Source organism: Haematobia irritans, chromosome 1 (genome assembly GCF_050003625.1).
Source record: "Haematobia irritans isolate KBUSLIRL chromosome 1, ASM5000362v1, whole genome shotgun sequence".
In the NCBI taxonomy this organism is placed as follows: domain Eukaryota; kingdom Metazoa; phylum Arthropoda; class Insecta; order Diptera; family Muscidae; genus Haematobia; species Haematobia irritans.
In genome coordinates, this window is record NC_134397.1 from 265,752,121 (window position 1) to 265,779,712 (window position 27,592).

General features: G+C 32.7%; 1 protein-coding gene across 1 annotated transcript; it reads left to right on the forward strand.

The window, feature by feature from the left end:
- Positions 1-442: 442 nt before the first annotated feature.
- LOC142236188 (uncharacterized) lies at positions 443-26,573 on the forward strand. Its single transcript, XM_075307453.1, has 6 exons — positions 443-485; positions 564-658; positions 1,243-1,448; positions 11,277-12,096; positions 12,318-12,420; positions 26,473-26,573. The coding sequence occupies exons 1-6, from the start codon at positions 443-445 to the stop codon at positions 26,571-26,573; spliced, it is 1,368 nt and encodes a 455-aa protein (XP_075163568.1).
- Positions 26,574-27,592: the final 1,019 nt, after the last annotated feature.

Consider the following 27,592-nt stretch of genomic DNA (forward strand, 5'->3'; position numbering starts at 1 on the left):
TCCAAACATATAATGTTTATAGCCAAACATATGAAAAACAGTCTTTTTCATCCGTGTGGCTATCAAAGCTAAGTGTATCCTAAATTCACCCTGTTTTAGCCTGGACTCGATATAAATAAAGGGTGGTTAAATTGTAAGGACCGATGTTGAATGTGAACCACACCTAAACACCAAGTTTTTTTCCGAATTTTATTTGACATTTCTCTATTTCAGATTTACTCAATTTAAACCATGGAGAGATACACTGTTTGGTGCGGTTATGGGCTGGCGGCATCATCGGCCGTATTTTTTCCAAAATGAGGCCGGTCAGGCAGTTACTGTGAATGGTGTTCGCTATCGTGAGAAGATAACGAACTTTTTATGGCCCGAATTGGAAGATGTGGATGTGGACGATATGTGGTTTCAGCAGGACGGTGACACTTGCCACACAGCTAACGAAACAATGGCTCTCTTGCGCACCAAATTCAATGGTCGTGTTATCTCACGTAATGGTGATGACAATTGGCCGCCAAGATCATGGGATTTGATACCGTTGGACGTTTTTCTTTGGGGTTATTTGAAAGAAAAGGTGTACGTCGATAAACTAGGAACAACTCAAGAGCTAAAGGATGAGATAATTCGGCACATTAACGGCACAGAACCTCAATTATGCCTCAGCGTCATCGAAAATTTGGACCATCGGATGAAGGTGTGCCACCGAGGTCGCGGCGCCCATTTGGCCGATATTTTGTTCCATACAAAATTATACATATATGTTGCAAATTTTATAATAACTTGATTGGTAATAGCCCATATCAAATTTCCACATAGTTTGTATTCCTTAAAATGGATTATTAAAGAAAAGTAATTGTTGAACTCCGTTCCCCAACTTTTTTGTTTTTTATTAATTATAGAATATTTTGAATATCTACATTATTGAATATTTTGAATTTAACGTAAATAATTGAATTGCCAATACTAAATATGAATTATTGTTATCGATACTTGAATTCAATCTTTATGCGATAACCCTAAAGCTTTTACTCAAAATGAATTTAATTGTTGTAACTTCTAAACCGCAATGTCTGACTGACACTTCGTTTGTTGTAAAACTTCACTTGTGCTTCGTCATTGCCCTTGGGAAGCTGCCGTCATCCTGAATAAAGCCATTATTTGAATTGTAAAACTTATAACTTGCCTTTTGCTTCTTCTCTTTTCATTACAAAAATCTTTACATATCCGAGAATTAATCTTTATATACAGTCCACTAAAGGAAACACTTCTCACGGATTTGTACATGATCCTTCGACCCGTCAAGGAACTTCGAGGATTTTTTGTTACACGGATTACGTCCACCACTTTGGAATAGCTTTGCGTTTGATTTGGGATTACGTCCTCTGTTCATTATATTTTTCGCCCGTAAGCCTATCCTCATATTACATTCTCCTTTTAACTATTATGGACAAAAGGTACGTACAATTTATTATATTGTGAACAACAGTGTGAATTTATGATTTAGTGGCAACGCAACGGTAGAAAAAATCTTATAATCTGAGATGCAATTTACCAATTGCACTTATATTACTGCTGTTTGTAACTTGAAAGCCAAAAACCAGAAGGCACATAGTCGCGGTCTGTTAATGTTACAATACGTTACAGTGCTGTAATAGCAAGAAACTTTTTGGTGTAAAAGACTCTTTTGCATTTGTGAACATTTGCATTTATGTCACTTGCACAGATTATTGTGTAACAATAGCACGACCATCCCTACGGGATAAATACTTTGGAAACAAAATTTGATCAGAAAGTGTGTTACTATTGAACAGAAACGACTAAAATATGTGCAGGCAAAAGTCTTAATAATGGTCAAGATAGAACTACAAGTCCATTTCTAAAAATACCTTTAATATTGATACGCGTAGGTGAGAAACCTATCAACGGTATCCATATTTTGCACTGTTAATATTAATACTCATAGCTGAGACATCTATCAACGATATCCATTTTTTTGCACTGTAAAGGTAACATACTTCTTACATACTTAAGATAAGAACATTCACACGAACAGACGTTCGCTCACCAACCCAATGCCTCTGTGAAACATTTTCAACATAAGTTGAGATCTAACAGATCTGCATTTACACTACGCATTGTTTGTCTCCTTTTTTTCGACTGACTTAGGATTACCAACATTGCCAAAACTCCACAAAAATCTAAAGATATCGAAGGAAAAGCACATAACATACATCGCACGGCTATATAAATAACCATAGTTGTTTTGCAGTTTCGTTTCAAACATTACAGAAAAAAAAGAGAAAAACGGAGTTATAACGTTGTAAACTCTCTTAAGTTTATACAGAGGGATATACTCTTTGCTTTATGTAGAGCATACTTCCTATATGCACAAACTCTAATCTACTCGCTTATTAAAGTTTTTCTGCCTTGAAAGTTAGCAGCGCAGCTCAACCTTCATCTCTTGTACTGATTCTCTCATATTGAGAGTGCACTGCGCATGTAGTTACAACATTATTCTCATTGTTGGGTTACCATATGCATATTCTAAGACCGGCAAGTTTGGAAATTTTTTAATTGTAAAGCACATTGGTGCTATTATTCATGGTTTCACCATATACAATTTTAAAGATATACTCTTTTTTAAATTTTCGATTGTTTGGAAAAACATACACAAAGTAAAATACCTAAACAAACATTTTGAAAATTTGTTGATCGAAAGGAAAGTGTGCAATCCCAAAAGTGACTGTTAATACGGCCACATCATTTTCATGCCAACTGCTACACCAACTAAATAATTCGGAACAAAAGAGAGGAGTAGTTAATTTGACAAACGCCAATTCCTCGTCGTGTCATTTTAATCTGCATGTCATGAAGTGAACATGTTAACATAAGCGATTAAAAACAAAAGCGAATATAAAGGAAAGAATATAGAAAAGTTAAATTTATGAGGAACGAAATTGGAAAAATCTAAACAAATCTGTGGAGAAACAATTTTGAAGTTAAGGAGATTGAGAAGTAATTACGTTTGTGAGAAAAATAGAGGCGAGGATAGTTGGCAGTTTATGGTAATTTGTACCAATTGGAAATCTACTAAACAAATCATTTGCGTTTGGATTGAGATTGGCCAAAGACGAGTAAGTGGAAGACGTTGTGGAGAATTTGCTGGCTACTTCATGTGCTCATAACGGTGCCCATATACCACACGTTCATGAGGAGTAAGAATCAAGGGGTGAGGCGTGGGGCCAATTACTATTTTTTGTAAATAAAGTGGGTGAGTGGAGGTAGTTAAGGTAGAGTTGCCATCGTTACTTTTTATAAAAAAATGCTTTTATAAAAAATGCTGAATTTCAACATATTTAATTATTTCGTGAAAAAGAATGGAATTATGTTTTTTAATCAATAGAATCGATAGAGCGATTTGCCAAAGAGATATACGTATGGAAATTACGTTCGATTGATTCATACAAATTTGGCCTACTTATATTTGAAATTATAAAATATCCTAAGGGAAGAAAACACATATTTTGAATATATGATTTATATACCTGTACGACTTTTACTTCATATCAATTTTGAAACATATTTATATATACATACACTTATTTCAAGTAATACACTGGGAAATAATACATTTCGTTATAATATAAAGGCAAGCTGGCACATTTTATTATATAGATATTTCTTGCCCAAAATTCGATAAAGTCTTGCCTCTACGTGTCAGGGGTTATCTTTACATAAAGGAAAGTTTGGTGGGACTATGGTCAACTTGGTTTTGGTAATTTCGGGAACTTTTGCGAAATTAATAGAATCCTTTTAGTTTTGTTGGGTTTTGTATCTGGAGTACAAAGCTAAACGACGTTCATGAACACTTTACGTTAAAGACAATTTTCCTTGGAACATATCATAATTTCTACTTGAGTTCAAATCCGAATTTGAATAACACATTAAGGAAAAGGCAGACGAATGAAAACGAATTTGTATTCTAGTATCAGGTATTTGGGACTCAGATTTTAAACAGGTGTCTTGAATGTATCCTTGCTTAAGTGTGCGCTACCTCGGAATCAATATCAAGTCTTAGTGTAAGGAGAACATTTTCAGTGTTGGATCGAAATTGTTGATCAATAAGTAAATATTTCGATCTGGATTGATTTGATTTATATCGTAAGAACGACCATAGAGTTCTGGAGAATTATCTACAGCTTTAGTACTAGAAAACGCACTGAGGAATACTGTCGTATACACAGAGATTACTTTTCTTAAGTAACGTGTACGTGTTTTCGTTTCTACTATACGTACTTTTAGCTTGAACTTGTAAGATATTTCTCGACCAATTTTTACTTGGAACCTGGCATTGTTTATACTTGGAGTTGAGTTAGGATTTTGAGGTCAAAATACATTAGGCAACGTGTTTCTTGCTATTATGACACAACATACGTATGTTTGAGGTCAATTTCAAAGGCGTGGAATTGAAAGGAGTATTGTTTACTGAATTGTACCCCGTTTGCTTCTGTGTACTACAGGTCGTGACTAATTAATGGTCATAAATACGTATCGAAAGTACGTTTGGCAAGATTTGCCATTATCAAGTCAAGTCTGTGACGTAGGGGTTGACGCGATATATTGGACCAGTTTTATGCTTTGAAATCGGTTGGAACTGGACTTCTGGACAAGGAGGTGCTGGTATCTTCAACGTTCTCCTGATATAATCATCAGACAAACCATTGAAAAGGGTTATCTCTGTTTTTTATCTTAAACTCTTGGATAATCCATGGTAAGAAGGATATGGATTTATTATTATTAACGAGAAAGAGTTTATTTTTATTTTGAACTCCGCCAGAATAAAACGGATTGAGCTAGGAAAAAATTGTAAAGCCGAATTGATTTTAATTTTGTTCTCGGGAGTTATATATTGGAATTGAGGTATTTCCAACGGCGAGAATCTCCATTGTTATTGTTTGCAATTGGCTACAATATGAAGAGTTGTTAGACTTTCCCAAGTGAAATTTGAATCTTGGTGAAATGTTTTCATATTGAACATTGAGCCACTTGTTTACACTCGAGTATAAACTTGTTAAAGGAAATCTGTTCAAAACCATTTCTGAATTTTTATGAAACAGATTAACTGATTTATATTACGTATGCCTTCGTGATACATTTCTATTATATACGATTGAATTTCTGTCAGTGTTGTTTAAGCTCGTATCTTTAAATAGTTGTGCACTGAGAGATTTTATTTAAACAACTTGCAGATCTTTGCATATTTTTTCATCAACTTACAGGTCTTTGAATATTTATACACTGAGAATTTTATTTCAATTTAGAAATCAACTTCAAATCAATTTAGAACTCATCTTCGAATCCGAACACTAACATTGATAATTTTGTTCGACACACTGAGTTGAAGGTTAATTCGTCAAACAATACGTTACCTAATATTACACCCAATAGGGTTGCCAAGTACATTTTATTACCAATTTTTATTTCCACGATTTTTGGGATTTAAGATTGAAGGGGATAGTACCAATCACGATTGGTTTCTTGATAACATAACTTCGTTTGAAGTTTGCTCTCGTGGAGCCTAAACTTTCATGAAACGATTTTTTTGCTTTGTTTGATTACTTTGAGATTGCTCTCGTGGAGTCTAAACTGTGTGAGAAATTGTATGTACTTTGTAATAAATTCCTTTCAAGAGATTAATTGGTTGGTTCTTGTGTTAGAATTGACTATATGATTAGTGTTCTCTCGAGACGGAGACTTTGATGCATTTTTTCGAATTTGCAGTGGAAACTTACGGTTTCATTTAGCACTGTATTACGTTCGTAAATTGGAATAATTTTACTGTTTGAATTTTACCCTTACTTTTCTGTTTCTGTTGAAGAAGTCGAACGTACAATTATAATTATACGATTATAATTGAACTCTCATAGTGAGGTTTGGATTGCAAATAACTTCTGTACTTGTTTTGCGTTGAGTCAATCATTTTTTTGCCCCTTTGTTTGATCAGATTTCTAACTTGCAATGGCTTCACAAAAATTCATATTTTTTTCTGACCAAGTCGTCACTTACTGCGCCAACTTTGGTGCCATTGATACTTCTGAACACAAACTTTCAAGTCTACAAGTCGATCTTGAGGACTTGGAGCGTCGTTGGCAGACTCTTACTCAGGTATACGAAGCTGAGATGGTTTCCGATTGTACTAAAACGGAAAAAGAGTCAATACATGCCAAGTTTAATGAGTCTATAAGGGCCTACAAAAAATGCAAAGCTGACATGTTGGACTTAATTGAAATTGAACGAAGAGCCATGGAGCGGTCGGCACTTTCTCGGGAATCACTTGAAGCCAAATCCCCGGAGGAAAAAGGGTATTCTTTGAAAGTTCCTCCATGTGATACTGAGGTGTTTAGCGGTGGATATGACAAATGGCCCAGTTTTAGAGACATGTTCTCAGCCATTTACGTCAAGCACCCAAAATTGTCACCGGCACAAAAATTATTCCATTTAAGGGCAAAGACTCGTGGGGAGGCGAATCAGATTGTGAAACAATTCGCCCTAACTGACGATAACTTCCACTTAGCTTGGGAATCCCTTCGTCAACGTTACGAAAATAAACGAATACTTATAAACCATCAACTAAAGAAAATATTCGAAACTGAACGCGTGACTTCAGAAAAAGGCAAGGCTTTACGAAATCTTCAGTACACCATAAACAATTGCATGTCTGTATTAAAAACATATAATATATCTGTCATGTCGTGGGATCCTTTTCTAGTTTTCTGGGTTTCATCAAGATTACCGGATGAAACATTGGCTGCTTGGGAAAACTCATTAACAGACCATAAAGAAATACCAACTTGGAATCAGCTGGATGACTTTATCTCTAGAAGATTAAATATGTTGGAGTCCATATCTGACATGAGAAAACCTTCAACTAGCACAACTGTTACAAATAAAACTCAAACTTATCACACAAAAACCGAGTCAAAAGTTAAATCTTGTAAAGTTTGTAAACTTAATCATTCCTTGCGATCATGTCTTAAATTCAAATCTTGGCCTTTTTCACAAAAGAAAAAATTCGTAAATGACAATAAGATATGTGAGAACTGTTTGTGTTATGGTCACACTATTCAAAATTGCCAAAGCGAAAACGTCTGCCAGAAATGTCAAGGAAAACATCACACAATTTTACACCCTGATTCTGATCAAAATAGGAATAATGACAGGCCACTAAATGGCCCACCTCCAGGAGTTACAACTTTTAACATAGAAACTTCATATGATAATCAACATCCTACGGCGGCTGCTGCTTTTGAAGAACAAACGTTACACGTTCAGTCAAACTTCGCTAGTTCTACAGATTGCACTATTTTGCCAACGGCGTTAATCTATTTAGAGCATTTAGGTACAAATTTGACAATACGGGCTTTTATTGATCTAGGATCACAAGAAACTTTTATTTCGAATAGAATTGTAAATAGATACTCAATACCAACCAAAAGGTCGTATACTACGATCTCTGGATTGGGGGGTACTCTTCTCGAGAATTCTTCAAAACTTTGCAATTTGATTTTGAAATCTCGGAAATCTGACTTTAAGTTAAGTACAACTGCTATAGTTGTTTCTAACATGAATCACTTAATGCCATCTTTCCCAACCCGTATTTCGAATTTGTCTGATTTAGAAAGAATTGACTTGGCGGATCCACAATTCTATAAACCTGCACAGATAGATATGTTATTGGGTAGCGACATTCTTCCAGTAATTCTGAAGTCTGGTGTGCAAAAGAATATATCTGGAGGTCTTCTTGCACAGGAAACTGAATTTGGTTGGATTCTGAGTGGTCCACCAAAAGTTAGGTCTACTACTACGTTTGCATCATTTGCGACTTGTTCCGATTCACTTAACAATGAGATTAGAAAATTTTGGGAACTGGAAGAAGTTCCATCTTCAAAAACCTTGTCGGAAATTGATATATGGTGTGAAGACTTTTATCGGAAAACTACGGTTCGTCGATCTGACGGCAGATACGAAGTGAGACTCCCCTTTCGGCATGATTTACCTACAGACATAACTCTCGGGTCATCAAGGAAGGCTGCTATGGGTCAATATCTCCATATGGAGAAGACCTTGAAAAAATCACCAGACTTAGCGGCTGAATATGCAAATGTTTTGTCGGAATACTTAAATCTTGACCATATGGAACCCACATCATCAGTAGAAGTCTTTCATGATTCAGGATACCGTTCTTTCTATCTTCCACATCATGCCGTCGTAAAGCCTGAACGATCTTCTACAAAAGTGCGAGTAGTATTTAATGCATCGAAGAAAACTTCAACTGGAATCGCTTTAAATGATGTTTTACATACTGGTCCTATACTACAAAATGACCTTATGAATGTTGTACTCCGCTGGCGCTTCTTTAGATATGTCTTCAATGGCGATATACAAAAGATGTATCGTCAAATTTATGTTCACCAAGACGACAGACAATATCAAAGAGTTTTATTCCGCATGCCTCCCACAGATGGAGTTAGAGACTTTTGTTTGAAGACTGTGACATTTGGAGTAAACTGTGCTCCATATCTAGCTATTCGCACACTTTTACAGTTAAGCGAAGAAGGAAAACTTACTCACCCTTCAGCTTCATTAATCTTGAAAAAACAAATATACGTTGATGATGTTCTCTCAGGAAGTCATTCAATTACTGAAACGAGGTCTTATTTGTTGGAACTTATAGATTTACTTAATTCTGCTGGATTTCCACTTAAGAAACTTACGGCTAACCATCCACACATTCTTCGAAATTTGCCCCCGGAAGATCTTCTAAATGAAGATTTTTTAAAACTTGAGAATTCCAGTGAAACGAAAACTTTAGGTATCAGGTGGAATGCCATGACAGATGCGTTTTTTTATGTTGTTTCAAATATTACTATCCCTTCCGCTCCTTTAACGAAAAGAAAGATACTATCGATTGTAGCAAAAATTTTCGATCCCGCCGGTTGGTTGGCACCGATTATTATTGTAGCAAAGATGCTTCTTCAACAACTTTGGCTTGACGGAACAGATTGGGATGAGGAAGTTAAGCCACACTCATTCCAAAAATGGAACCATTTTATTTCCAACTTTCCGGATATCGAATACATTCGAATTCCACGATGGATTTATTATGCACCTGACAGACATATTCAAATTCACGGGTTTTGCGATGCTTCCGAGAAAGCATATTGCGCATGTATATATGTTTGCACCAAATCTGCTGAAAACTTTATAACTTCGAACTTACTTGTGTCGAAAAGCAAGGTGGCACCTTTAAAAACAGTGAGTTTACCGAGGCTTGAACTTTGTGGAGCTGCACTATTATCTAAACTTTTGAAATCTGTTTCGCAAAATCTAACTTTTACTGTAACTGATGTGTTTCTTTGGTGCGATTCCACTATTACCTTGGCATGGTTGGATAAACCGCCTTCCCATTGGAAGACATTTGTCGCAAACAAGATATCAGAGATTTTAGACAATGTTGGAAACGTCACTTGGCGATATGTTCCAACAAATGAAAACCCAGCTGATCTCGGGACGCGCGGTTGCACCGCGGAGGAACTGAGGAATAATAACCTCTGGTGGCATGGACCCAAATGGCTGATAGAACCTCCAGAATGTTGGCCAAAATCAAAAACGTTTAATGAGCCAGAACTTGAGCGAAAAACTTCAAATTTTCAGATTGAAACACAAATGGAGGACATAATGGAACGGTTTTCATCTTTCAACAGAGCCTTACGGGTAATCTGCTTCATGTACCGATTCATAAGGAAATGTCAAAGGCGGAGTTGTATTGAAATGGGAAATGAATTTATTACTGCAACGGAAGTTACAACTGTCAAAGTCCAACTAATTAGACTGGCACAATTTAAATTTTTTGCTCCGGAATATAATGCACTACAGAATAACCAACCACTACCTTCTAAAAGTAAACTTTTAACTTTAAACCCATTTCTGGACGAACAGAAACTACTTAGAGTTAATGGTCGCTTAGCGAATTCAAATCTTCCTTATAACGAGAAATATCCTATTATTCTTCCCGAGCACTCACACTTCTTTAAATTGTTTCTGACTTTTACTCATAAAATTCTTCTACATGCCGAACACCAAAGTATGTTACGAGCAATACGTGCTGAATTCTATGTCATACGTTTGAAGAACGCTGTCCGTCATTGTATACGTAACTGTCGCACTTGCATTATCTACAAACAACGCATCCAAAATCAAATAATGGCTGCCTTGCCTGAAGAACGCTGCACATTCTCATTACCCTTTACCAATACTGGTCTTGATTTTGCAGGACCATTCGATTTAAAGACTTCAAGATTGCGAAATGCAAAACTTCATAAAGGATACGCTGCTGTTTTCGTTTGCCTTTCCACTCGGGCCGTTCACTTAGAGGCGTGCTCTGAATTAACAACAGAGGCCTTTATGGCCACTTTCGATCGGTTTGTTGGCCGACGAGGATTCCCGAATAAAGTTTTCTCTGATAACGGCACAAATTTTGTTGGGGCCAGTAGAGTCCTATGTCGTGAATATCAGAATTTTCTAAAATCTACTGAAAAGGGTCTTGTCGATAAGTACAATCTTCACGGTTTCACTTGGCATTTTATTCCACCGCATGCGCCACATATGGGGGGGTTGTGGGAAGCCGCTGTCAAAAGCATGAAATCCCACCTCCGAAGGGCCGCGGGGAATCTTAAATTTACTTTCGAGGAGTTCTCCACTTTACTTGTTCGAATAGAAAGCGTACTGAATTCTAGGCCCTTATCTCCCATGAGCGAGGACCCTGCTGAAATTACTGCTTTAACACCTGGCCATTTTCTTAGAGGGTCAGCTATGATTTCCGTACCCGAGCAATGCTCTGACAACTTAAACTTGATAAATCGGTGGCAAAAATTGAAAACAATCCAGTTTAATTTTGCTAAGCGATGGAAGAACGAGTACATCTCCAACTTGCAGAAGAGATATAAGTGGAAAACGGAACAACAGAATCTTAGAGAGGGTGACTTAGTAATTATTAAAGAGGATAACTTACCTCCAACTGAATGGAGTCTTGGACGTGTTGTTAAAGTTTTTCATGGTCAAGACTCAAAGGTCCGCGTTGTTGAACTAAGGACGCAAAATGGTACGCTTTTGCGTCCAATAGTTAAACTTTGTATTCTACCCGTTGCTCACTAGTTTCATAAATTTTCTTTTTTTTTTACCGTTCACAACATAATAAATTTACGTAACTGTACAACATTTAGCCTTCCAAAATGCTGCATCTGCCAAAACCGGCATGCTTTGAAAGACTGTCCAGAATTTCAGCGAATGGAAGTCCACGAACGAAGACGACATATGAGAGAAAACCGGTTTTGCTTCAAATGCCTCTGTTCGTCCCATACTCGAGACTGGTGCAGATCTAGAAAAACTTGTCTAGTCTGTAATTATAACCATCACACCATGCTACATATCGACGACCACCAAGTCAGAACCAGCCGAAGTCAAAAGCCGAATGAAACAGTTGCTCCAATGAACTGCCGATCTGAGACCTCCACATCGATTTCGAAAAGACGCCAAACGAGCCGAAAACGTCGCACTTCACCAAAGCCCTACGTACATGAGAGACTAAGTCCACGGTCGCGAGTACACGTATTCTTACCTACCGCGCTGGCTCGGGTATTAACTCCAAAAGGCCCTGCTAAAGCGCGACTATTGCTGAATTCGGCGGGGATCCAAACAGTCATGCTCAAATCGATGGTTCAACATTTAAAACTTATCACCACCCGCAAAGATCAAACCGAGTTCTGCACACTTAGTCTTCAATCCTATCACGACGCTTCAGCTAGAGTGCAGATTACGGCTGCGGTGAAAACTAAATTTGACATGGATCTTCCGAAGTCAACGTCCGTAAAAAAGTTGCACACTGTGTATGATCACTTGACTTCTTTAGCCGATCCTCATTTTTTCAACCCGTCCAATGTCGAAGTGGTAATTGGAAATGATCAACTGGCAAAAATACTTTTGGCGGGCTTAATTCAAACGTCATCTTTAATGCCTATCGCCCAAAGCACCATTTTCGGATGGGTAATCTCCGGAGCTTGTTCATATTGAGTTGCAGTGTTGCAAGGGCGGCGGCATGTTGAACTCCGTTCCCCAACTTTTTTGTTTTTTATTAATTATTGAATATTTTGAATATCTACATTATTGAATATTTTGAATTTAACGTAAATAATTGAATTGCCAATACTAAATATGAATTATTGTTATCGATACTTGAATTCAATCTTTATGCGATAACCCTAAAGCTTTTACTCAAAATGAATTTAATTGTTGTAACTTCTAAACCGCAATGTCTGACTGACACTTCGTTTGTTGTAAAACTTCACTTGTGCTTCGTCATTGCCCTTGGTAAGCTGCCGTCATCCTGAATAAAGCCATTATTTGAATTGTAAAACTTATAACTTGCCTTTTGCTTCTTCTCTTTTCATTACAAAAATCTTTACATATCCGAGAATTAATCTTTATATACAGTCCACTAAAGGAAACACTTCTCACGGATTTGTACAGTAATCGTGAAAAAAGACGATTTTAGCGGCTAAACTCGAACTTAATACCCACCTTCAACGAAACAATTAACAGGTTGGCTGATAAGTCCCCGGTCTGACACATATATGTCGTCGCTAGTATTAAATGCATATTATTTTTATATAATACCAACCTTCAAATGATTCGTGTCAAAATTTGACGTCTGTAAGTCAATTAGTTTGTGAGATAGAGCGTCTTTTGTGAAGCAACTTTTGTTATTGTGAAAAAAAAATGGAAAAAAAAGAATTTCGTGTTTTGATAAAATACTGTTTTCTGAAAGGAAAAAATACGGTGGAAGCAAAAACTTGGCTTGATAATGAGTTTGCGGACTCTGTCCCAGGGAAATCAAAAATAATTGATTGGTATTCAAAATTCAAGCGTGGTGAAATGAGCACGGAGGACGGTGAACGCAGTGGACGGATATTGAATGACCAGAAAATGAAGTTGATTGAGATAGCAGAGGCCTTAAAGATATCAAAGGAACGTGTTGGTCATATTATTCATCAATATTTGGATATGCGGAAGCTCTGTGCACAATGGGTGCCGCGCGAGCTCACATTTGACCAAAAACAACAACGTGTTGATGATTCTGAGCGGCGCTTGCAGCTGTTAACTCGTAATACACCCGATGTTTTCCGTCGACAATGGATGAAACATGGCTCCATCACTACACCCTCAAAAAAATCGCTTCTTTAACATATGTTCCAAACATATTTTGCAGGAAGCACATATATTATTGCATACTTCCGAAACATTAATATGTTTGTTTTATGTGAACATATTATATGTTTGGAAGCATTTTGAGCCAAAAATATTATATGCTTGGAAGAATTTTTCCCAAACACGATTGTGCTCATTCCCTAACATACTCGTAATTTTCACTTCCACGAAATTTTTTCTTGGCACCTTTTTCTGTAATACAAATAATGTTGAAGAAATTATTCACTTTTATAAATTTTTTAAATTTTACCTTTCGCCTGCACGGAGAATCGAACCGAGGACCATACAGTTTGTAAGCCAACACACTATCCACTGGGCTACGTAGCTGTTATAGTCACCAGTAGATAATTATCGTTTTAAGTTACATTTATATAGCATAGTTTGCAGCGCCCACGAGCCCATGCAAACATAACATTATTTAACAGAAACATACATTTGTTTGCCACGTGGAGCAGTGGTTAGCATGCCTGCCTTGCATGCAAAGGGTCGTGGGTTCAATCCCTGCTCCGACCGAACATTTTTTTTTTTTTAATTTACACATTTATATTTATACTATATTAAATTTTTTTAAATGAAACTTCGAAATGTGCGTTATTAAAGATTTATAGTCAGTAACAGTGCTTGATATAAACGAAATTGACTGATTTTTGGATAAAATATTATTTTTTATTGCAAAAATAACAATTTTGTAATAAAAAACTGTTTTTGGACAAAACTTTAAAATTTGGAAGGAATTCAAAAACTAACAAAAGAAGAACGTGGAGTCGATTATAAACATACATACATAATTTTATAATATAAACATAAATTTATTTAGGAGTGAAAAGTTTTTTTACTACCATTTAACACCATCGCTCTAAAATTCCTTTTATTTTTCTTTAATAATTCATTTTAAAGAAAACAAATTTTTTAAATTGTTTTAGCTGTAAAACTCGAACTTAATGCCCGCTTTTATATTTGATGGTGTCCGTCAACTCCTCGTGGACTACCAAAAAGGAACTAAAGTTTGTTTTTTTTTTTACATTTTACTGTGTAATTTTTCACTATTTCCTCCTTATTTCATTTTACTGTCCCAACTCTAAAAAGTGTATAGTGCCCTTTCGCTATTTTTATGAAGACCCCTGATTTCTTTTAACGAACCATGAAAAAAATTGTGCCCATAATGCCAAAATGATAAACAAAACACATGTCCACACATACATAAAATGCTGCTCTCTAGGCCAAAACATATGCTGTTTGTTTTTCAAATGTCTATTCTCTTGGTTCCGAATGTCTATTCTCTTTATTCAAATTAAATAATATTTAGACTTAAAGTTTTGGCCTTATCATAAAACAGTTTTCCGAAACAACATACAAGCGGTTTCACAGAAATTGTTCTCTTTTGACTCTTTTGCTGTGTTATATTGATATCTTTCGTCAACTCTCCCGTTTTCCATCTCTATTTCTCTCTATACTCTCTCTGTCGCTTTGAATAAAATATCACAACATATGTATGTTTAGTCGAAATTTGTAAATTTATATATGTTTGTATTCACACATATGATTTTTATGAAACATTCATGCCCCAAACATAATATATTCTAACATATTAACATAGATGTCCCAAACATTTAGTTTTAGTTTAGGAACATTACATGTTCGCACTTAAATATGTTGTGGTTTAAAATCGTGTCCGAAAAACATTTTGTTTATATCGGAACATATGAAAAACATATTTTTCTAACAGTGTACACTCCTGAGTCCAATCGACAGTCGGCTGAGTGGACAGAGACCGGTGAACCGTCTCCGAAGCCTGGAAAGACTCAAAAGTCCGCTGGCAAAGTAATGGCCTCTGTTTTTTGGGATGCGCATGGAATAATTTTTATCGATTATCTTGAGAGGAGAAAATCCATCAACAGTGACTTTTATATGGCGTTATTGGAGCGTTTGAAGGTCGAAATCGCGGCAAAATGACCCCGTATGAAGAAGAAACAAGTATATACAGTATACAAAGTTCGGCCGGGCTGAATCTTTAATACCCACCACAATGAACCAAATATTAGGGTTTCCTTTGAATTTTCAGGAGGCTTCATGATCAGTGCGCCTTCTACACCCTCAAGAAGTGAAGTCGGTCTATATGGAGGCATTACCAAATGGACCGATAAAAACTTAATGAGCTTAAAATACCAGAATATTTACAATTTCAGGCAAATCAGATAAAAACTACGGTTTCTAGAAACCCAAGGTGTTAAATCGGGAGATCGTTCTTATGGGGGCTATACTAAAATATGGACCGATACTCACCGTTTTCGGCACACCTCTTTATGACCCGAAAATAGCTCTAGGTTTCCAATTTCAGGCAAATAGGATAAAAACTTCGGATTCTAGAAGCCCAAAAAGTAAAATCGAGAGATCGGTCTATATGGGGGCTATACCAAAATATGGACCGATACTCACAATTTTTGGCACACGAATTTGTGGTCCTACAATACCTCTAGATTTCCAATTTCAGGTAAATTGAATAAATACTGCGGTTTCTATAAGGCCAAGAAGTAAAATCGGGAGATCGGTCTATATGGGGGCTATACCAAAACATGGACCGATACTCACCATTTTTGGCACACCTCTTTATAGTCATAAAATACTTCTAGATTTCAAATTTCAGGCAAATTGGATAAAAACTACGATTTCTATAAGCCCAAGACCCCAAATCGGGAGTTCGGTTTATATGGGGACTAGAGAAATCACAAACATATCGTGTATATGATGAAATAACGCCTTGATTTGAAATCTTTAATCTGTAGTCATTATTTAACTGAATACGACGAGTAAAATCTGGAAATTTTACTTTCAGTTTCAAGCAATTTTCATGATCATTGTGCCTGTTATACCCCGAAAGAAGTGTTTTCTTTTCTGAGGAACGAAATTTTAGACAAAGTTTTCTATTGACACAAATTTTAGAGGCAATCGTTGAATCGCTTATCAAAAATTCGGACTTGTTTGCTCTAAACCAAAATACTTTATACGAAAGGGTAATTTCGTTTGTCTAAAATTTCATTGCGGAGGAAAATATTTTTTCTTTGGATGTACCCTCAAGAAGTTAAATTGGTCTATATCGTTGCTCTTGTCAAATGGACCGTTAAAAAATAAATGCGATACAGATTTTTGAGGGTCTAAAATTTCAGTATATTTAAATTTTTGTGCAAATCGGATAAAAACTACGGTTTCTAGAAGCCCAAGGAGTTAAATCTGGAGATCGGTCTATGTGCAGGCTATACTAAAACATGAGTCGACACACACCATATTCGGCTGACCTATTTGTTTTGTGGTCAACCGGATTCCAGAAGACCTAGAAATAAATTCGGGAGTTAGGTCTATATGGGGGCTATACCGAAACATGGACCAATACTCACCACCTCTTAATGTTCCTCAAATACCTCTAGAATTCAACTTTCAGACGAATTGGGTGAAAACTGCGAATTCTAGAAGCCCAAGAAGTAAAATCGGGAGATCAGTCTATATATAGGGGCTATACCAAAACATGGACCGATAAGGTCAATTTTCGACACACCTATTAATGGTCCTAAGATACGTTTATATTTCAAATTTCCGGCACATTGGATAAAAACTACGAATTCTTGAAGCCCAAAAAAATAAAGCCGGTGGATCGGTCAATATGTGGGCTATACCAAAATATGGACCAATAGGCGACATTTGCGACACACCTATTTGTGATCTTAAAATACCTCTAGATTTGCAATTTTAAGCAAATCGGCTAGAAAATATAGTCTCTCGATGCCCAAGAAGTAAAATCGGGAGATCGGTTTATATGGGGGTTATACGAAAAAAAAAATGGACCGATACACCTCAATTTCGGCACACATATTTGGGGTCCCAAAATACCACTAGATTTCCAATTTCAGGCAAATCGGGTAATAAATACAGTTTATAGAAGCCCAAGAATAAAAATCGGGAGATCGGTCTATATTGGAGCTATACCAAAACATGGACCTATACGGACCATTTTCGACACACCACTTTATGGTCCCAAAATACCTATAGATTTTCAATTTCAGGTAAATCGGATAGAAAATACAGTTTCTAGACGCCTAAGAAGCAAAATCGGGAGATCGGTCTATATGGGGCTTATACGAAAACATGGACCGATGGGCACCATTTTCGACACACCTCTTTATGGTCCTAAAATACCTCTAGATTTTCAATTACAGGCAAATCGGATAGAAAATACAGTTTCTAGACGCCCAAGAAGCAAAATCGGGAGATCGGTCTATATGGGGGCTATACGAAAACATGGACCGATGGGCACCATTTTCGGCGCACCTTTTTATAGTCCCAAAATACCTTTAGATTTCGAATTTCAGGCAAATCGGATAGTAAATACAGTTTCTAGAAGCCGAAGAAGCAAAATCGGGAGATCGGTCTATATGGAGGCTATACCAAAACATGGACCGATGGGCACCATTTTCGGCGCACCTTTTTATAGTCCCAAAATACCTTTAGATTTCGAATTTCAGGCAAATCGGATAGTAAATACAGTTTCTAGAAGCCGAAGAAGCAAAATCGGGAGATCGGTCTATATGGGGGCTATACCAAAACATGGACCGATGGGTACTATTTTCAGCACACCTTTTTATGGTCCTCAAGTATCTCTAGATTTTTAATTTCAGCAAATTGGATAAAAACTACGATTTGTATAAGCCCAAGACCCCAAATCGGGAAATCGGTTTATATGACGACTATATCAAAACTTGGACCGATATAGCCCATCTTCGAACTCGATCTGCCTGCAAAGAAAAAACGAATCTGTGCCAAATTGCAGGACGATAGCGCCATTATTGAAGGCTGTAGCGTGATTACAACAGACGGACAGACGGACATGCTTATATTATCTTAGAATTTCTCCCTGATCTACAATATATATACTTTATATAGTCGGAAATCGATATTTCGATGTGTTACACACGGAATGACAAATTTATTATACCCCCATCACCATTCTATGGTGATGGGTATAAAAATTTTGAACTTGCTTCCTGTAAAATTCACTTTTTAGACTTAGCGTACTTTGGAATAGAGACATCGTTATATTCCAAAAATTTCGAAATAATTTAAAAAGATTTTCGGCTTTAAGGTGAGTATTAAGTTCGAGTTTAGCCGCTAAATTTCACTAATGTGAAAACTAAATCAGTAAAAAAAATCATAAAATTATACATATTTGTTGCATATTTCATTATAACTTGATTGGGAATATCCCAAAGCAAATGTTCACAAAGTTTGTATTCCTTAAAATGGATTATTAAAGAGAAGTAATCGTGAAAAAATGACGATTTTAGCGGCTAAACTCGAACTTAATACCCACCTTTACATGCTACTATATTAAATTTTTACTCTGATACTTCAAAATATGTCTTGTTATTTAAAGACCTAAAGTCAGAAAAAAAAGTAAATGAAATGGACGGTGATGCTTAAACAAAAAAATGTTTTATTGCAAAAATAAAAATTTTGCCACAAGTGATAAAAGTTTGAAATTTTCGAATAAATTCAATTTGGCAGAAAGTATAAACGTTTCTAAAATAAATCTATTCTTTGTTGGGTTTGAATTCGGATTTACGCATTCATTCAAGGCCTATCTGTATAATCTTCCTCGCCACAGTCATAGTTGAGGTAGAGACAGGTTTTTGACACTATCTGGTCCGATAAACCCAAGAGCATTACAAATAGTAGGCGCTGTTTGTTTTTTACCTTCGCTTAACTTGGTGTTAAAATTGCCTTTTGTCCAAATCACTTTGTCCACTTGGTGGGGAGGGGGCATTTGGTTTCAGTTCGAGCTTTTTGGTTTTGGGTTTTCAACTACATTTTGCTACTAATGAACTCTTTAAAGGATGACTTCGACATGGTCATCCGCTGGTGCGCTGTTATTTGCAAATTGACAAAATAAATAATGACTGTCGGCGAGGCGGCGGTAAAAGTAACATGGACACTGTGGGGACAAGAACCAAATGTGACTACCATGATTGTCTAGCATTTATTGTGGCTTTTGCTTTGTGAGCAAATACCTGCCAACTGACTGTTGCTAATTTCTGTTTGTCTATCAGCAAATTTCAATGTTAAAAGCTTCATTTGAAAAAGTCACCATGGGCTTCTGTCTCTGATATTATCATATGGCGGTAAAGTCCGCAGAAGTGGGCAAAATAATGCTGCTGTTTGGAAAAGTAAACATTTTGAAAAGTAGAGAGACACCTTCAAGATTAACAACCTCAAGCAAATAAATATCACCACAGTAGTCATCATGAATTGGTGGAAAGACAACATTCTCATCAACTACCATGACTTCTAGAGATGACACAATGGACTTTGTAATTCCTTTTGATGTATACAGTAGCAAAGAACATAGAATTATCACTTGTCCTTCTTAAAGGAGCTTATAATGGCTAGACTGTGTGACAAAGGAAAGATTCGTCGTTATAGGAAGTTCTCAAATTTGTTAAACAAACAATCCAAAGGATGGAGTCATTTAGCGAATAAATGACGGCGTTGGCACAATCATTAAATAATTAAAAGAAAATGAATGTTGGCAAAAGTTAATGGTTTCAGCCAAACAAGAAACGATATCCCACAATCTATTCTTATTGTACTTTGTAAAGGAAATTTTCTTTTGATATTGACCCTTCTTCAAATATTAACTTTATGTGATTTATTTCCACTAACTCACTTGTAAATTGGACATGGATTTTGGCATATGATTTTTGCTGTCACAGTGAATTCTCCGGTTACTAAAACAGATATTACGCTTATTTTCTTTTAATGCTGGAAACAGGTTTTCTTCTGGGGAACAATAAATACACATTTAAAAGTTCAAATTTTCCAAGATTTATTTTACCGCTTAATAAATAAGGGATTGTTTAGAATATATCCTAAAGTGCACAGTGCGATATTTGGTTATAGAAATGAGATTTAGAAGAAATCGTAGAGTCATTAATATTCTTTTTTTATTATTTTTTTTTTCTATAATTTTTTTTTTCCAAATTCTGTTTTTATAGAAAATTTTGTTATAATTTTTATTTCTATTAAAATTTTTTTGTCAAAATTTTATTTCTTGATAATTTTTGTTGTCAAAATTATATTTCTATGATACATTTTTTTCAAAATTTTATTTCCGCAGAAAATTTTGTCACAATTTTATTTCTATGTGCACAGTACGAACTTTGGTTATAGAAATTAGATTTAGTAGAGTCATTAATATTTTTTTAATTTTATTTTTCAAAGTAAAAAATGTCAGAAAAACGATAAAATTTTAGAATCAGTTTAGATTTGTTTCGAGTTGACTACCTTAAGCCTGAAATATGGCCGCGAATTCATCACAAACTGCACCACAGTGTCTCTGAGTTATTATGGCCCATTTCCAGCTAAGTCCCGTCTTCAGATGACCAAACTTTGGTAATTTTTAGTGGCGACTTTACCCTCCAACGTGCCTCGAGCGTCAAAATTTTATTTCTATAGACATTTTTGTCAAAATTTTATTTCTATAGAAAATTTTGTCAAAATTTTATTTCTATGATAAATTTTTGAAAAAATTTTATTTCTATGATAAATTTTTGCTAAAATTAGATTTCTATTATAAATTTTGTGAAAATCTTATTTCTATAGAAAATGTTGTCACAATTTTATTTCCATGGTAAATACTGTGAAAATTTTATTTCTATAGAAAATTTTGTCAGAATTTTATTTCTATAGAAAATTTTGTCAAAATTTTGTTTCTATATAAAATTTTGTCAAAATTTTATTTCTACAGAAAATTTTGTAATAATTTTATTTCTATGATAAATTTTTGGTAGAATGTTATTTCTATTATAAATTTTGTCCAAATTTTATTTCTATAGTAAATTTCGTGAAAATTTTATTTCTATAGAAAATTATGTCAAAAGTTTATTTCCATAGAAAATTTTGTCAAAATTTATTTCCATAGAAAATTTTCGTTAAAATTTTATTTCTATTGAAAATCTTTATCAAAATGTTATTTCTATAGAAAATTTTGTTAAAATTTTATTTCTATAAAAATTTTGTCAAAATTTTATTTCTATGTAGAAATTTTGTCAACATTTTATTTCTATAGAAAATGTTGTAAAAATTTTATTTCTATAGAAAATTTTATTTCCATAGAAAATTTGGTCAAAATTTTGTTTCTATAGAAAAGTTTGTCCAAATTTTATTTCTATAGAAAATTTTGTCAAAATTTTATTTCTATAGAAAATTTTGTAAAAATTTTCTTTCTATGATAAATTTTTGTTAAAATGTTATTTCTATTATAAATTTTGTCCAAATTTTATTTCTATAGAAAATGTTGTCACAATTTTATTTCTATAGTAAATTTCGTGAAAATTTTATTTCTATAGTAAATTTCGTGAAAATTTTTTTATAGAAAATTTTGTCAACAGTTTATTTCCATAGAAAATTTCGTTTCGTTTAAATCTTATTTGCATTGAAAATTTTTATCAAAATATTATTTCTATCGAAAATTTAGTTAAAATTTTATTTCTATAAAAAATTTTGTCACAATTTTATTTCTATGTGCACAGTACGAACTTTGGTTATAGAAATTAGATTTAGTAGAGTCATTAATATTTTTTTAATTTTATTTTTCAAAGTAAAAAATGTCAGAAAAACGATAAAAATTTGGAATCAGTTTAGATTTGTTTCGAGTTGACTACCTTAAGCCTGAAATATGGCCGCGAATTCATCACAAACTGCACCACAGTGTCTCTGAGTTATTATGGCCCATTTCCAGCTAAGTCCCGTCTTCAGATGACCAAACTTTGGTAATTTTTAGTGGCGACTTTACCCTCCAACGTGCCTCGAGCGTCAAAATTTTATTTCTATAGACATTTTTGTCAAAATTTTATTTCTATAGAAAATTTTGTCAAAATTTTATTTCTATGATAAATTTTTGAAAAAATTTTATTTCTATGATAAATTTTTGCTAAAATTAGATTTCTATTATAAATTTTGTGAAAATCTTATTTCTATAGAAAATGTTGTCACAATTTTATTTCCATGGTAAATACTGTGAAAATTTTATTTCTATAGAAAATTTTGTCAGAATTTTATTTCTATAGAAAATTTTGTCAAAATTTTGTTTCTATATAAAATTTTGTCAAAATTTTATTTCTACAGAAAATTTTGTAATAATTTTATTTCTATGATAAATTTTTGGTAGAATGTTATTTCTATTATAAATTTTGTCCAAATTTTATTTCTATAGTAAATTTCGTGAAAATTTTATTTCTATAGAAAATTATGTCAAAAGTTTATTTCCATAGAAAATTTTGTCAAAATTTATTTCCATAGAAAATTTTCGTTAAAATTTTATTTCTATTGAAAATCTTTATCAAAATGTTATTTCTATAGAAAATTTTGTTAAAATTTTATTTCTATAAAAATTTTGTCAAAATTTTATTTCTATGTAGAAATTTTGTCAACATTTTATTTCTATAGAAAATGTTGTAAAAATTTTATTTCTATAGAAAATTTTATTTCCATAGAAAATTTGGTCAAAATTTTGTTTCTATAGAAAAGTTTGTCCAAATTTTATTTCTATAGAAAATTTTGTCAAAATTTTATTTCTATAGAAAATTTTGTAAAAATTTTCTTTCTATGATAAATTTTTGTTAAAATGTTATTTCTATTATAAATTTTGTCCAAATTTTATTTCTATAGAAAATGTTGTCACAATTTTATTTCTATAGTAAATTTCGTGAAAATTTTATTTCTATAGTAAATTTCGTGAAAATTTTTTTATAGAAAATTTTGTCAACAGTTTATTTCCATAGAAAATTTCGTTTCGTTTAAATCTTATTTGCATTGAAAATTTTTATCAAAATATTATTTCTATCGAAAATTTAGTTAAAATTTTATTTCTATAAAAAATTTTGTCAAAATATTATTTCTGTAGAAAATTATGTCAAAATTTTATTTCTATATAGAAATTTTGTCAAAATTTTATTTTTATAGAAAATTTTGTCAAAATTGTATTTCTATATAAAATTTTGTCAACATTTTATTTCTATACAGACAATTTTGTCAAAATTTTATTTCTATACAGACAATTTTGTCAAAATTTGATTTCTATAGAAAATTTTGTCAAAATTTTATTTCTATAGAAAAATGTTGTCACAATTTTATTTCTAAGGTAAATTTTGTGAAAATTTTATTTCTATAAAAAAAAATTTGTAAAAATTTATTTCCATAGAAAATATTCGTTAAAATGCTATTTCTATTGAAAATTTTTATCAAAATGTAATTTCTATAGAAAATTTTGTTAAAATTTTATTTCTATAAAAAATGTTGTCAAAATATTATTTCTACAGAAAATTTTGTCAAAATTTTATTTCTATATAAATATTTTTTCAACATTTTATTTCTATAGAAAATTTAGTTAAAATTTTATTTCTTTATATACAATTTTGTCAATAGAAATCAAATTTTCTATAGAAATCAAATCTTCTATAGAAAATTTTGTTAAAATTTTATTTCTATAGAAAATTTTGTCAAAATTTTATTTTTTTGGAATATTATGTCAAAATTTTATTTCTTTGGAATATTTTATCAAAATTTTATTTCTATAGAAAATTTAGTCAAAATTTTATTTCTATAGAAAATTTAGTCAAGATTTTATTTCTATAGAAAATTTTGTCAAAATTTTATTTCTATAGAAAATTGTTTCAAAATTTTATTTCTATAGAAAATTTTGTCAAAATTTTATTTCTATAGAAAATTTTGTCAAAATTTTGTTTCTATAAAAAATTTTGTCAAAATTTTATTTCTATAGAACATTTTGTCAAAATTTTATTTCTGTAGAACATTTTGTAAAAATTTTATTTCTATGATATTTTTCGTTAAAATGTTATTTCTATTATAAATGTTGTCCAAATTTTATTTCTATAGAAAATGTTGTCACAATTTTATTTCTATAGTAAATTTCGTAAAAATTTTATTTCTATAGAAAATTTAGTGAAGAGTTTATTTCCACAGAAAATTTTGTCAAAATTTATTTCTATTGAAAATTTTTATCAAAATTTTATTTCTATCGAAAATTTAGTTAAAATTTTATTTCTATAAAAATTTTTGTCAAAATATTATTTCTGTAGAAAATTTTGTCAAAATTTTATTTCTATATAGAAATTTTGTCAAAATTTTATTTTTAGAGAAAATTTTGTCAAAATTTTATTTCTATATAAAATTTTGTCAACATTTTATTTCCATACAGACAATTTTGTCAAAAATTTATTTCTATAAAAAAAAATTTAAAAATTTATTTCCATAGAAAATATTCGTTAAAATGTTGTTTCTATTGAAAATTTTTATCAAAATGTAATTTTTATAGAAAATTTTGGTAAAATTTTATTTCTATAAAAAATTTTGTCAAAAGAAAATTTTGTCAAAATTTTATTTCTATATAAATATATTTTCAACATTTCATTTCTATAGAAAATTTAGTTAAAATTTTATTTGTTAAAATTTTATTTCTATATAGACAATTTTGTCAAAATTTAATTTCTATAGAAAATTTTGTCAAAATTTTATTTCTATAGGAAAAGGTTGTCACAATTTTATTTCTAAGGTAAATTTTGTGAAAATTTTATTTCTATAGAAAATTTTGTTAAAATTTTATTTCTATAAAAAATGTTGTCAAAGTATTATTTCATTGGAAAATTTTGTCAATGTATAGACAATTTTGTCCAAATTTTATTTCTATAAAAAATTTTGTCAAATTTTTATTTCTATAGAAAAATTTGTCAAAATTTTATTTCTATAGAAAATTTTGTCAAAATTTTATTTCTATAGAAAATTTTGTCAACATTTTATTTCTATAGAAAATTTTGTCAAAATTTTATTTCTTTGGAATATTATGTCAAAATGTTATTGCTTTGGAATATTTTGTCAAAATTTTATTTCTATAGAAAATTTTTTCAAAATTTTATTTCTGTAGAAAATTTTGTCAAAATTTTGTTTCTATAGAAAATTTTGTCAAAATTTAATTTCTATAGAAAATGTTGCCAAAATTTAATTTCAATAGAAAATTTGTCCACATTATATTACTATAGACAATTTTGTCAAATTTTGTTTTTAAAGAAAATTTTTTCAAAATTTAATTTCTATAGAAAATTTTGTCAAAATTTAATTTCAATAGCAAATTTTGTCAAAATTTTATTTCTGTACAAAAATTTGTCCAAATTTTATTTCTTTGGAATATTATGTCAAAATTTGATTTCTTTGGAAAATTGTGTGAAGATTTTATTTCTATAGAAAATTTTGTCAAAATTTTACTTCTATAGAAAATTTGTCCAGTACATCTTATGCGAGTATCTGTCATTAAATGTTCCTAGAATTCCATACATTTCCAAGTAACCAGCTACGACGAAGACTTCTAAAGAAAACTCTTAATCTTTGAATCATGGTGGTGGATATTTAAGATACGGCTCGGACAAGCTTAATGGTTTTTGTTCATTTTTTGGACGCGATGCAACACAGCCGGTAGCACAGTAATGAGCAATGGTACGAGTTATTCACATTTAAATACTGGAGGACTCTTGCCACTTGTGGTTTCCCAGACAAATATAAAGCATTCACACTATCACGCTTGATCACGAATAAATTTATTTCTGAATGTAATAGATCGAAATGCCTTTGGAAGATTGTAAACAATAAAACGAATTGTCACTGCAATAAATCTGTTAGCTGTCAACGAGCCATTCTGTAAGAAAAGCTTTTTTTGTTGGTCTTGCGATATTCCTGGTTGTAGAATTCTACCAAAAATGGTAGATTTTTTTTACTGTTTTGTAGATTGTTAGAATTCTTGATGTTTTGGTAGATTTTGCAAAATATTCCACTTTAAAAATTTTCTATAGAAATAATATTTTGACAAAATTTTCTATACAAATTTTGACAAAATTTTCTATTCTATAAAAAAAATGTTTTGAAAAATTTTTTTATAGAAATAAAATTTTTCTAATGAAGATTTTTTGTTAGGTAGTTGTTTGGTAGGATTTTCTTAAAATTTTTGTAAATTTGTCTTGGCTCGAGTGGCAACCGTGTTCACAACCCAAAGCATATTATTATCTACTGTGTTTACCACTGTGCGTTATGTGATATATTTAGAAAACAATCAAAATTCATTACAACCATTAATTTGGGACGGCAAGCAAGTAATCACCACAAACGTATCCCAGCAACCCTCGGGTGCAATCGAAGGAGCATAAAGTCAACGGCAGTTATTACCCCTCGTCCATATCTCCAAATAAATAACCATTGAAAATGCCAACCATACGTTTTGGCGAGAATAAGGATGTGTTAAATGCCATTATAAAATATTTCCCTTTTTGTAAGGCTTCTTGGGTTCGTAGTGTTGACATGGCATGTGGGTTTGGGGGTTACATCAAAACCCCCGGCCCCCTCTTTGCGGCAAAGAAAATTTTAACAAATATTTGCTTGGCTTGCAACCCCAATTCTCACAGATGAAGAATTCCAACAAAATGAGAATATCCTTTGTTGTATTGCTCTCGCCACAGCATAACACCTCCCTCCCTCTGTCCAAAATTGTGGAGTGAATAAAAATTGCAAATTGAATTAATCTAAAGTTAACATGCTAAACAGTTTGTCTATCTACCCAAGATGAGGTGGAGGCTAAATAAAGTCCTTCTGTTGACTTGGTATAACACACAGTGGTTTCATGCTTATTTAAAAGACCTGCTGTTGGTGTTGAATAATTCCCCCTCATCTATTTCACCACCTCCTCCACATCCTCCACTTGTTAAATAAATATTATCCTTTTAGATGTGGCAGAGACTTTTTCGGGGTATCAGCCCTGCTCCATTCTGTTTTGTGAGCCTTTGGATGTCCCTTTGCCCTGGCTCAAGTGCTGCTGGCAAGGCAAACAAAAATTATTTAACGTTTATTACCATCATGGAAATGGCAATATTAGCTATGGGGGTTTGTTCATCCAGGATGTGAATTGAATAAGCCTTAGAAGCGGGGGAGCAGGAGTGGTATTATGTCTCTCTATTTATCCTCCCCCAAATAGGCAGTCTTCTTTACATTCATATCTGTACACTGGAAATTTGATATTAGCTTGAAAATTATTCATGTTCATTGTTCCCCATTAGGACTGTGATTTTTGTGATGTGGTTGAGGGATGATTTCTTCATTTCAGTTTTGGGTTTTTTTGTGTCCTTCCACCATCATGGTTTCATCGTTTGGAGATATGAATTGTTTAATGACT

Coding starts and splice junctions, on each gene's coding strand:
- LOC142236188 (XM_075307453.1), top strand. CDS start 443: ATGGCTCTCTTGCGCACCAAATTCAATGGTCGTGTTATCTCAC. Junction 12,097..12,317: donor AAAGCACCATTTTCGGATGG/GTAATCTCCGGA, acceptor ATAACCCTAAAG/CTTTTACTCAAAATGAATTT. Junction 12,421..26,472: donor GTGCTTCGTCATTGCCCTTG/GTAAGCTGCCGT, acceptor TGATATATTTAG/AAAACAATCAAAATTCATTA.